This window comes from Manacus candei, unplaced genomic scaffold, assembly GCF_025592945.1.
Source record: "Manacus candei isolate 608988 ecotype Guabito, Panama unplaced genomic scaffold, ASM2559294v1 h1tg000015l, whole genome shotgun sequence".
NCBI lineage: Eukaryota > Metazoa > Chordata > Aves > Passeriformes > Pipridae > Manacus > Manacus candei.
The window spans coordinates 9,504,975-9,517,695 of NW_026138063.1; the positions used below are offsets into that span (position 1 = coordinate 9,504,975).

The 12,721-nt window shown below is 38.8% G+C and overlaps 1 protein-coding gene across 2 annotated transcripts; it reads left to right on the forward strand.

The window, feature by feature from the left end:
- Window positions 1-247: 247 nt before the first annotated feature.
- LOC127468725 (cytochrome P450 2J6-like) lies at window positions 248-10,389 on the forward strand. 2 transcript variants are annotated; one of them, XM_051782208.1, is made up of 10 exons: window positions 248-498; window positions 2,084-2,246; window positions 2,607-2,756; window positions 3,709-3,869; window positions 6,040-6,216; window positions 6,839-6,980; window positions 8,428-8,615; window positions 8,858-8,999; window positions 9,513-9,687; window positions 10,289-10,389. In XM_051782208.1, the coding sequence occupies exons 1-10, from the start codon at window positions 328-330 to the stop codon at window positions 10,290-10,292; spliced, it is 1,473 nt and encodes a 490-aa protein (XP_051638168.1). In that variant the 5' UTR covers window positions 248-327; the 3' UTR covers window positions 10,293-10,389. The 2 variants fall into 2 exon arrangements, with proteins under 2 accessions (XP_051638168.1, XP_051638167.1); XM_051782207.1 differs by lacking the exon at window positions 10,289-10,389 and having other exon boundaries at window positions 9,513-9,823.
- Window positions 10,390-12,721: the final 2,332 nt, after the last annotated feature.

Genomic DNA, 12,721 nt, shown 5'->3' on the forward strand with positions numbered 1-12,721 from the left:
GTGGGCAAAGATTTTTGTCACAGCAGCTGTCATGGCACAAGGAGGTAAACAATAAACCTACATTTTGCATCCCTTGAAGAAACAATGATTGACAGATTTATAGCTGCAATGTGAAGGAGTGATGACATATACGCTTAAAAATAAGAACAATTAATTCTCTGGGGTGGAGAATTAAAGTGATAAAGAGGGAAAGATGGAGAGGCACAGAAATTTCAACATCTTTTTCTCTTCTTAGGGAGGAACCAGCAAAGCAAGATAAAGTGGGTCTATCCTCTGTCTACAGAGCAGCTGTCCATAGACAACGTTGCCGTGTAAATCAGGAGGGAAATGGTAACAGTGAGTGGAGTGCTGGTATTTTTTGTGGTGTCTCTGCTGATTATACAGTTCCTGAAACTGCAATGGATGCGAAGACGACTTCCCCCTGGACCAACTCCATACCCCTTCTTTGGAAACCTGTTGCAGATGAACTTCAGAATTCATCATGAGAACCTTAAAAAAGTATGTATTTTCTGGCAATTAATTAGTAGACTCATAAGCTGATTTGAAAGAAAGTGTGTTTAACAGTCTTATTTTGAATGCTAGGGAGGGATTTATTCTAAATTACATAAATGTGAAAATAGGTGGAGATGATTAAAATATCTGTTTCTTGGTATGAAAATTTGCACTTACAATGAAACAAACAATTAAAACCTTATGTGCTTACGAACAAAACCATACTGATGATAATAGTCCTGCCTTACACATAGGAAAAAGACACATTTTACAACAGAGTCTTTAATTCTGTGTAGCCTTTTGTATCTCTGTTTTTGCACTGGTAATTCTAAGTATTCCTTGAAATTGCTACTGAGGGCATATATGTTTTCAGTATAGAAAGGATGAGGTTTTTTATACTTATTCAACAGATTTTTTGAAAGATCTTAGAATCAATTTTTTTCTGACATACAATTTGGTCAGATTTTCACAAGAGACTTCAGTCTTCTGAGCATGACTGAGCTTTTAAATGACTGAACTAATTCACTGTATGCCTATACTCAAGCCCTTTTTTAAGTCCAGTTGTAATGTCTAGCATTTCTAAAGTTTGTACCATGTTGTTTTGTAATCCCCATACATATATATTAAATATTTAACATTTATGTGTATAAGTAATATCACCTCATTTTCCCTCTTTATATTCAACCTTCCTTTTCCCTGGTTCTTCCATATCCTGCCAGTTCTTTGCTCTTGAGCTGCATATTTCAAGCCAAAGTAGTATTATTCTACAGCATAAAATAATAGGCAGTGCCTGTCTGCTGCCTCTTCTTCTATATCTGACCCCCCAAACCTGAAGAATAGCATTGCTCATCCCAAGATTTCAAAAGACATGAATTAGTCCTTACAAAAATGAAATTAAACACAAATGTGCAAGCATGTGCATATGCATTTTTACTCAGTGTGCATACCTGTTCCCTCTTGTTTGCTCCTAAGCAGCAAAATTTTGTACTCCTTTAGTCCTGAATTTCTTGGGATGTTTTGGCAATACCCCCCTCTTCCCAGGCCATTCTGCTCCACAGACTTGCTAATTTTCTAGTTCCTGATTCAGCAGCCAGGTCAAGGACTGTCTTGCCCACTTCCAGTGATTTCTGCATGCATAGCATTTGAAGACAAGGCTATCACAGCTGAGTTAGAAAGGAGAGGGTGATTCCTGCATCAGTCACCTTCTTGGCTGCTTTTGCTAGTCTTGATACACAAAGGGGAATCTGTAGATGGTTCATGTCAAACTCATGAGCTAATGCTTTCTTGTAATAAATAGTGAAGATGTAAGAGACCATCGACAATGAGTTTGAATTGTAAGACATGATAAATAGCATTTGCAGACTTTGGCAATGTTGGCTAACGTTTTAGAAACATCTTGATCTTTAGTAAGTGAGACTTTAGATAGAAACCTGACTTCAAACTACATAATATGCAAAAACAGATTTGCTGCTCTCTTCTCAAAGTCAGTCACTCTTGGGGCACCTGCCAAGGGAAAGGATCTGGTTTATTTTGTTTGATTTAAATGTACTGGTTCTTACCCATGTTGTTCTGATGCTGCTTTGTTCTACAGATGGCCAAAATTTATGGTAATATCTTCACCTTATGGGTTCCACAACGTCCTGTAGTTGTCCTACAAGGGTTTCAGGCAGTGAAGGAAGGTCTGACTGTTCATGCTGAAGATGTTGCTGGAAGGCCCACAGGAGGTCTCTTTCACTTTGTGTCACATGGAAATGGTAATTATTATTCTCAGAAATTCTTTTCATGTGTTCATTCCAACCCTAGTTTTGGAAATTGATTTAGAGCCTCAATGCCCTTAATTTATAATTGGGAAAAAAGTTTATTATTTTCATGAGTTTTTTGAAACAGTTCTATTTCTGGTTCCAGCATTATTGTTGGAACAATAATGGCACCATAGAAGTAATGTGAGAGTTTCTATACAGGAAATAGATGGCTAAACTGCAAGAAGAAAGGAAAGAGGAATGCTGGTAAAAATTTGAAATAATTAGAATAAAAGAGCAGCTCCTTGGATGTATCGACTGTATCAATTCATTAATTTATAAGGTATTGACAGCATTAATTCATTATAATCCCAGGTGTTATGTTCTCTAATGGCCATCTCTGGAAGCAGCAGAGGCGTTTTGGACTTGCAACAATGAGGAAAATGGGAGTAGGGAAGAAAACCCAGGAGTATCGGCTACAAGAGGAGGCCTGTCATTTGGTGGAATATTTACAGAAAACCAATGGTATGTGACTTGGTGGGCAGGTCGGTCTGTGCAGTGGGAGATTTTGCTGAAGGATAGTTTACCATTAGCTTTTCAAACTATTTGATTACAAAAATGGATTTAAAGTGTATATGCAGAGCTGAGTCTCAAAGGTCTGTATCATGTGACCTGCACGAGACATTTCCTTGCAGGAGTGTGAAACCCCACAGCGTGAGCTTAGAACTGGAATCTCCTATCTGGTTGTATATACTGGTATATATAATATACCAATATGTATATACTGGTCCCTATCTGTTAGTGCTATTACTTCTGAATCAGCTTTACATTACTCATGGCAACAGCATCAGGGTAAGAGCAAACAGTAACAAAATCAGTGTCACAACACCCCATACTCCTGTGCAGAAAAGAAAAACAAAACATAAAATATGAAATGCTTTGATCAAGGCTGCACAACCCTGTTCTCTGCTCTGGTAAGTGCAGTGGAAAAAGCTCAGCTCACATGGCTTGTGGTGAAGCTCCTCAGTAAGAGAGGGAGTTTGTTCAGATTGTACTGCTGAATAACAGGGTGAGTCCATAGGTAGTAGGCTCAAATATTCTATCATTATATGAGCAAAGAATAGGAGGTGGTTCTCAATTCATCTATGTATTTAATGTCTCATCTGACAATTTTGGTACCCTGGTTATTGCCAAACATGAGATCTACTGATGCCAAGGTTCAGTGGAATCTGGCCATTTTTGTAATTATTACTACTAATTCCATTCCCACCAGCAGTTTTGCGTTTTTTAACCATCAGTGTGTTTTAGGTGTCTGAAGTTACTTTTTGACTTGGGCTTTTTACCAACAAATTGGGATTTGACATCCAGTGAACTAATTAATGTCAGAAATGTTTACAAAATGTTATCAGTTCTCCTGTCAGTGGGTAAAGCAGGAACAGTTAAGTGTTAACAGTGAATGCAGTTCATTGTTTTACAGGAAAACCTCTGGACCCCACTATGCCTGTGGTTCATGCTGTCGCAAATGTGATTTGTTCTGTGATTTTCGGACATCGCTTCTCCAGAGATGATGAAAATTTCCACCGCTTGATTGAATCCATCGATGCCATAACAGCATTTGGGAACAGCATCACTTTTTTTGTGAGGAAAATTAGTTTTGTTTGTTTGTTTGATTGATTGATTTCTATATATAGGCAATGAAAAAGGCAACTTGATTGTTACTTCTATAACAAAAATAAATACTAGTGCACCTGGAATTGCTGAAGTATACATCTGAACAGTACTTCCAGATGCCTAGTTCAAAACTTGTTTCAATTGCTTATGTTTCATCATAGGACAGACATTTGTTGTGTCTGTGGGACAGAGATGGAAACACATAGGTTTGTTACGTGTCTGGGAGACATACAAAGGACTTTCTTGCATAAGCACTACCTGTACAACTGTGATGTTTGAAACAGTCCCTGAAACTCATCAGTAAAATACAGGTCCAAATATCTGAAAAGCTCAGAAAAAGACTTATATTAATTTCTGTCTGACAAAGTGGCTTTCTTCATTCTGGTATGATATGGTTGTCAAAAAATGTCAAGAGTCATATGGGTCTTTACTACTTCCTTCACTACTGCTAACTAACTTCATAGAAACTGAAGTAGAGCAATTGTTTTGTGCAAAGGTAACATGTCATGAAATTGCTTAATGGTAGTTTTCCCCTATAGCTTTTGGCAGCAACACCTGTCCCATCTCTGCACGTCCTTATAAGAATTCAGTGGTTTGGTCCACTGGAGAGAAAAATTCTCTCTTGCTTCTGTGTGTGCAGCTGTGACTGCAGCTGCCAAAGCAGTGGCACAGATGGCCTCAAACAGGGGCAGTTTTATAATGAACAGTATTTGAATGGAAACCACAGCACTGTGTATAGTCAAAAAGTCAATTTACCCATGTATGAGGCAGCTGCTTCTGCAGAACTTGCTGGAACTCATCTGGCTTTTTTACAGTCTTGCATGATTTCCACCATCTCTGACTAACTGGAAACTGCTCTTGTCAAGGTCCTAGAGAATTTGAGGACTAATTCAATACTTTTGGTAAATAAGCTAAAATAAAACTACTTATGATTTTTTATCCCAGGAGATGCAGGTTGAATCATTCCTAAACTACCTTCTAGCCAGGGTAGACACAGGTTCAGCTATTTCCAAGCTTCTCTCAGTAGGTATTTTTATAAACTGTTCTTAAAACATCTTAATTGTGTATTACAGCCAACAAAAACATTCTAGTCCCGCATTTCATTCTGTCCTGCTCTCCACAGTGTTTTCACAGGGATGTACAATCCTTTAATGATGGGCTGTACTAATCTGTTTTCCTGGTAAGTGGACAGATAGTGTCAAGCAAAATTATGCAGTAGGATGAAGAAGAAATACAAGCCAGGAATCTGAATAGGCTTGTGGGGAGATAAATCTTTGTCATGCAATTGCCATTTAAATAGATGAGCCCAGAAGTTATGGCCGAATGCATAATTTAAGCTGCAGTAATTCTGTAACTGGAGGGACATGATGCAATCTTTAAAAGGGGAAAACAGGAAGTGAAATAAAATAGAGGAATAGAATTCACCTAGGAAGTGTTTTATTTCTTCTCTGCTGAGATGTGGTTTTGTAATGGTATAAGGACAAGAGTGTGAATATGTTTAGAACAATGAATAAACAGAAGGGAATCCCCCCTCAGTATTTCTATGTCATTTAATTGTTTTGCATATCACAGGGGTGTGATACATTTGCTTCTCATCTATGAGAAGGTGATCTGAGTAAAATCTCAATGCATTCAGTATTCTGCTATAAGAAAATAAACCCGGGTTTGGATAGTTCTATTTTCAGTCAGCAGATGTGTCAAGGAAGTCAACCTGGATCTGGGTTTTTTTAGTGATGAAATAGAAATATGTTTGTTGGATAAAGTGAGAACAGGGACATGTTTCATAGGAGGTCCTTGGTACTAAAGGTGAGCCTAGCAAAGAATTGGGGTACAGAGGAATTTAATTTATTCTTTGTATATCACATTTGTATAATCTTATAGTATACATATATGTAGTACATATAATTTTGTAGTATAAAACCAAGAGAAATTCTGCTCAAGAGAAAAATGGGATTTAGAAAGGCTTTAATGACACGTGGGATAGGCACTATCCTTTCAGTCTAATGGGGAAGATTCAGTCATCAGTCTTTCATTTGTTTTTATCACTACCCAGAAGCCTGTATAGGATTCAAATTTAGTTTGCTAAATACCACATATTTATAGGTAATACCACATATCTAAAATATCTATTTTATAGGTGTATGAACTGTTTCCCTGGCTTACAAGTCATTTCCTAGCAGCATATAAAGAGACTAAGTCCAAGTTAGATTTTGTGAAAGCTCTATTAGCAAAGGAAGTTGAAAGCCACAAAGAAAAAAGAAAAGCGGACGAAAATCGAGATTTCATCGATTACTATTTGGCTGAGATAGATAAAGTGAGTATCTCTGGACTCCTCTCACACTTCACTAACAACAAGCGATTTTAAGTGTTCCTTTGATTATAATGATATCTAATATAAATATAGAAGTATACAATTTCTCCATAGAAAACCTTATACATAGATGAATGAAAAAACCTGACAGTAAATGATAGCAGCAAGAGGAAGAAGTAATAAAGTGAGTTAATTTTCAGGTAGATTATCCATAACTACAATAGCAACAGATCTGCATATGGTTAAGTTACAACTAGAAATGACAGTTATGATGAGATTTGCAGCAGGAGTAGAAAGTATGTACAGTAGTAACTGTGTCATGGCTGAAGAACAAGATGTGTATATGGATAAGATAAATTGACAAGTGTATTGGAGAATATTAGAAAATGGTTTTCTTTTATTCAGAAAATTTTATTTTCTAGCCCTTTTGTGGTTTTGTGGTTTATGTGGATTTGTTTGTTTGTTTGTTTATTTTGTTTGCTTGGTTTTTTTGTGTGTGCCTGTTTTTTTCTTTTGTGGGGGAAGGAAGGTGAGGGCTTTTTGTGTAGTATCAGTAAATACTCCTGTGAGGTGGTTTAGTTCTTTTTTTGTGTGCCATAACTTTCTTTTCAATTCATATCTGCAGACTAAAGGAGATGCTGAATCTACTTATGATGAAGAAAATTTGATCCAGACTATTTTTGACCTCTTTATAGCAGGTACAGAAACTACAGCCACCACTTTACGTTGGGCATTGCTCTTTATGGCGATTTATCCTGACATTCAAGGTAAGCACATCCAAAGAGGTCTCCAACTCTTTAGCAATTATACAAGTTCAAATAGTAGCAGTGCCTCTTCAAAGAATAGTAGAGCAACTATTAGAGTATAAATCAGGTGAACTGAACGTATCTGTTTCTTGATGTATCCTTTCTAACATACAGGCCAGTTATTTCAGGTTTTGTTTTCAAGAGATCTACACAGAATGCAAGACGTGATTAATTTAATATGGAGGAGTTTAGTCTCAGACAAGATAAATTGCTCCATTGCCTCTCCACAGACAAGAATGATTAGACTTCCACTGAGGACAAGGTGGAGCCTTCAGGTCATCCTTTTAAATCCATGACTGCTATTCTTTGATTTGCTCCTAATTTTTTGCAGCAGAAATAACTAAAATACAGTAGATGTTTCTAATATATGTGGTTATTCCATCAATCTTAGAACTTCAAACACAGATATCTAGGTATAAACAGATGTAAAAAAATACTGGGTTGAGTATCTTGAAAATGTGTGCTTTTAATAATGATATTAACAGAAGAAAGATACAGGTTGGCAGAGTAAAATGAGTGAAAAGGTAGAGTCAGAGTGTATGAGATAGAAAGGATTAGAAGGTATATAAATCACTTCAACAGCCTCATATTTGAGAGTTTAAGCTTGGTACCAGGCACAGCAGGAGCCTGGCAAGTAGAAAATAGTGGAAGTGTAAAGGAGAAAGGATCTCCGATTTTTGTTACAAAACACTGCTCCAAAAGACCTAAAATTTGAGACTGGGTTGCATGTACTGAATTTTCACATGGTCTCTCACCCTCTCAGGATATATTAAAACATTCATAAGTTTCCTTGGGCGATTCTAATTGCAATTATAAAGGCTGTAGTATTAATAAAAATTAATCAGAAATTGCCAACTCAGCTCATATTATAAGTTAAAAAAAAAGAAGTTCTTGAGAAAAAGTAATTTAATTAATTAATTAATTGTGTAACTGCTTCCAAAGGCAAGTAATTACAGAATAGCAGTTAGGCCACCTGTAGACGACAAGCAAAATCTGTGTGCTTCTAAGTGAAGAATAATCCTTGATCAATTACTAAACTTCTCTCCTAATACACAGTTAATATTTTTTTCCAGTTGACTCCCTGCTTGTAAAAATAAATACTAATAAAAATATTTTTATAAATTACCTTAGAGCAGTAAATGTAACAGGAACCTACATCTTCTTATAGAATTACTTAATCTGCCATTGCTATTTTTGAAGTATTATTTGGGTATACAACCTATAAACAACCTTAACGTCAGATTTTACTCAGATCATCCGTATGGGAAGTTGAAGGCATTCTTTTTTATAAAATATCTTTTTCATCTTGTTGGATGCTATTATGACTGTAAAAAGCAATAAGAAATATTATGAATGCAGACTTTATAAATTGTTGGTTGTATATTTAAAGCTGAATATTCCTCCTTAGAGAAAGTTCAGAAGGAGCTGGATGCTGTTCTTGGTTGTTCCCATGTATTTTGCTATGAGGACAGAAAGAAGTTGCCCTATACAAACGCTGTAGTTCACGAGATCCAGCGATACAGTAATATAATCTTAATTGCACTTCCCAGACTGAGTCTGAAGGACACGGAGCTGCTGGGATATCATGTTCCAAAGGTACAAATGTGCTGCATATTTGAATATCTTTGATTTTGGTCCATCAGATGATTTCAGACAGGCTTTTGAGGGTTTTTCTGATTAGGGACATGAACTCTTGTATCCTCTGTGTTCTAGCAGTGCCCCTAAGCTCTGACTGTCTCTGTTGGTGGCCTTTCACAAGGAAAGGTGCACTTTGTCCTAAATATTAGTAGATTCTAAAGTGGTAATTTCTGTTCACACCCTTGTTCCTCTTTTTTCAGAACACCGTAATTCTTGCAAATATAGACTCTGTTCTGTCTGATCCTGGAAAATGGGAGACACCTGATCAGTTCAACCCAGGCCACTTTCTGGATAAAGATGGAAACTTTGTAAACAGAGAAGCGTTCTTACCATTCGCAATAGGTGTGTGCACTGAATAGGGATTTATTTACTCCTTGTGATAACAACTTAAGATCCATTCATTCCCCAAAATAACTGGAAAGGCACCCACGAAAGGGTGTATACACACATTCCACTGCCCTAAAGATCTCCGAGAAGGGAGAGGTCTGACTGTACGTGGTAAAGATAGGAAGAGAAGGAATGACACATGGAAAAGTTTTTCTTCGGAGACAGATCCAATTTTTCTCGGAGAAGAGATCCAATTATCAAAGTAGTGGCAGGAGAATCCATGGTGCTAGGAAGACTGTAAGTGTAAACTATATCACCCTGGTGATCATTTCTATAACGTTTTCCTGCCCGCTGTAAATATAGATCAAAACTTTCTGTGGAAACAAAAGCAGCCTTTCAGTTCTGAACCATTAAATGACAAAGTTAAGAGAAAAGGACAAGGTCTGCAGAAAACAAGCAAATGAGCAGATTAGAGAGGGAGGTATGGTAGAAATCCTTTGGTGTATTGCCTTTTCTGTCTCTTCACAGGGCAGCGTGTGTGCATGGGGGAGCTGTTGGCAAGGATGGAGCTCTTTATTGTCTTTTCCACCCTGCTACAGGCATTCACGTTCACCCTTCCAGAAGGAGTGAAGGAAGTCAACACCAAGTTTGTTTTTGGGAGCACGATGAAGCCACCTCCCTACCAGATCTGTGCCGTTCCTCGGTAGGAAATGGTAGAGGCAGGGAAGAGTTATTCTGTAAAATTACTTCTGTATGTGAATTCCTTTTTCCATGTCTTCAGATTTTCTTTCCTCTTCATTTAGTTAATCGCTACCCTGAAAAATGTTTTTCAGATAGTTGCATCCTGAGGATTATAATTACAAAGAGTTCATATTTTGTTCTTTCTTTCTGTTTGGAAAATCTTGTTAAATTTCTCCTGATGTGTAACAAATAAAAACATTAAGGGAAGAATTAGAATTGGTGCTTGTTTATTACCAGATGGAAAGAGGATTTACAGGGAAAGAACCTGAAGCAAGGACTATAAATTGAAAGATCTGGGCATTCTTTCTCATAAGCCACAGAGGCATTTGTGGAGATAGGCTCAGAGGTTTTCCAGTCTGTCTCAGGATATTAGTGGGTGCAGGAGATATAGGAAGCTCTTGGAGGAAGCTTTCTAGAGAGACATAATATTACCTGAGATAACACTGCCTCAGACTGATAATGTTTGCTGTTGAGCAAGCTTGTTGTATACAAGTCTATCCTTGACACCTGGCAGGACAGTTCAGGGTTTCAACCACTAAAACAGGTGAATTTCATCCCCTCAGATGAAAATAGAAGAGCAGCTTCATCAGCCAGTTCTGGAGAGCTTTTCTTAACACAGGCAAGGAGCAAGATTGGAAGACAAATGATAACAGTGAGCAGTCACAGTGTTGATAGTTTGTCCTTTTTGATGATCCCACTGGTTGCCAGCAACATGAGAATGTCTTCTTCATGACAGGTCATCTACTGGTGGTGATTGCTCCAGATCCTCCAATAATTTATTCAGCTTCATTACTTTTTTAGTTCTTTAATGAATTCCTGATCACAGTTAGCTGCTTTTACATCAGTCAGCATAAATTAGGATATCATGACCAAGAGAAGATTTGGCACTACTGAAGAATTCTTGAAGCCCTTTATAAGCCTGGTGACTAAGGACTTGGCAAAAGTGGATATTTAAGATTTGGCAAATTTGCTTACTGGCAGATAACAAGGGGTTTTTTTTTATGGCATTGAGATATGTTCTTCTTGTATGAGGTGAAAATTGGATACTGTCTGCCAACACAGGAAGGATTATTTTTATACCCCGATTAGCTCACAGTGCCATCTCCAGGACTGACATCATTATCACAGCTGTATTTGTTTCAGGTACCTCTGCCTACCTTGTGTTTTAAAGCACCCCGGGCTAACAGGCAGGGATGTGTGAGATCACTAATCTGCATACAGGATGAAACCTGGCTTGCCAGTTTCTTCCCCTCCAGGCTTACCTTTATGGGATGGTTCAACCCATGTCCAGCATGTCCTGACAGGCAGGTGATTGTTATGAAGTCCCCTCATGCTCAAACTGCCAACATCCCCCTGGCAGTAGCTCTGCACTGGTAAGAGGTGACTCATTTGTATCCAGCTGGACAGCAAGAGGAGAGGCAGCAGTTTGCCTTGAGCAAATTAAAAATCACTAATCCTGAAGAATAGCCGAAGAAATGCTGCTGGTGGTTGCATTTAATAATTATATAGAAAATGGAGCCTAGGCAACCTCATAAATACATTTTCCATCAAATAAAGTAAGATGAATCCCAGATTCATCTGTAGTCTATACCAACCCACAGTCATCTCCCTTTTCCAGTGTGAGAGAACCATATTCCAGGCTAGCTCCAGCTGAACACTGGTTAAAGTGTCTATTGAGCTCAAAACTAAGTAGGGTTTGAAGCTATGGAATGTCATCCTGGAGAAATATGTGGGAAAAATTAAGTGGACCTCAATGTTTCAGAGTTTCACATTTGAAACTCTGGCAAAAAAAAAGATGGCCCTGGAGAAGTGGGAGATCTAAGGTGGTTCTTGGAATTTTTGTTGTCTGCCATAGAAATATAATGTTAAAAAATAAATATATTCCGTTTAAGCTCTCAATTGTTACCTGGTGGAAAGAAGGATGGGAATTTATCGTGGTTTCTTTGGAAGAGAGTTGTGGTACTGGGTAAAAAGGAGATACAGAGAAAGTCCAGCTGAGTCCAAAGAGAAAACTGGTCTCTGACCAGCATGCAGGAGGAAGGCAGAAGGGTAATGGGGTGATGTGATGCCACTGGTGCCTCATACTGTGGTGGGGAAGCTGTCTTAGGAGCCGCCAGGCAGAGAGAAGGCTGTAGCTGCTACCTTGAGTGGGTATCAGGGAGGCAACCAAGTTCTCACAGGCAAATGTGGCAAAAAGACCTGTGAAAAAACACCTGGACAGGTGTCTGGAGCCAAGCTGAGGGGAAGGCAGGCTGCTGGCTCTCTGGGGAGTGGTCTGTGCAGCCCTTTGGAGGGAAAGGCTGCTCTGCTGACAGAGCAATTTCTCACAGTGGCCACTTCACATGGGATGGAGGAGGGCTGGGTCTTAGGGTCCTTTCTCACACTCACTCCCTTCTCCAGCCCAGTGGAGACTACAAGTGCCAGTCTGCTTTCTATCCAGCTCCATTTCCTGCCCTTGTATTTTTTCTTGGCTGCTCCTGCCCCTGTGGTGTGCCCCAGCTTTAGACATGGAGGGAGGACAGGACTGCTGCCAGGACAGGCATCGTGCAGGGGAGCAGAGGGCCAAAGTCAGAAACAGACAGGAAATCTTCCTCCCTCAGGAAAACACCACCAGGAAAAAGGTTTAAAGCCTCTTGAAGTGGTCAGAGCATGAGAGGAGACACAGATCCCCTGATCAGAGGGATGCTTTAGCAGAAATGATGCCAAAGGCACAAGGAAGAGCTTTGGGCTGGGATTAAGAGTATGATAAAGGATGTGACAAGGGGCTAACAAGGGGCTGGAGGGTGTTTGGATACCTGGACTTGTGAGAAATGACTGATAATGTGAAAACTGGAGGCTGCAAGACTAAAAAAATACACAGAGGTCCTGCTGTGAGGCTGCAGCCTTGGAGGGGTGAAGGCCCCAGGTCGAAACTTCTTTCTTCACATCCTGGTAGAGAAATCACTGGACAAATGACTTTTCCTGATGACAAATCATTTAGATGGAAAAATCTTTGA

Coding starts and splice junctions, on each gene's coding strand:
- LOC127468725 (XM_051782208.1), top strand. CDS start 328: ATGGTAACAGTGAGTGGAGTGCTGGTATTTTTTGTGGTGTCTCTGCTG. Junction 499..2,083: donor ATCATGAGAACCTTAAAAAA/GTATGTATTTTC, acceptor TTTGTTCTACAG/ATGGCCAAAATTTATGGTAA. Junction 8,616..8,857: donor TGGGATATCATGTTCCAAAG/GTACAAATGTGC, acceptor CTCTTTTTTCAG/AACACCGTAATTCTTGCAAA.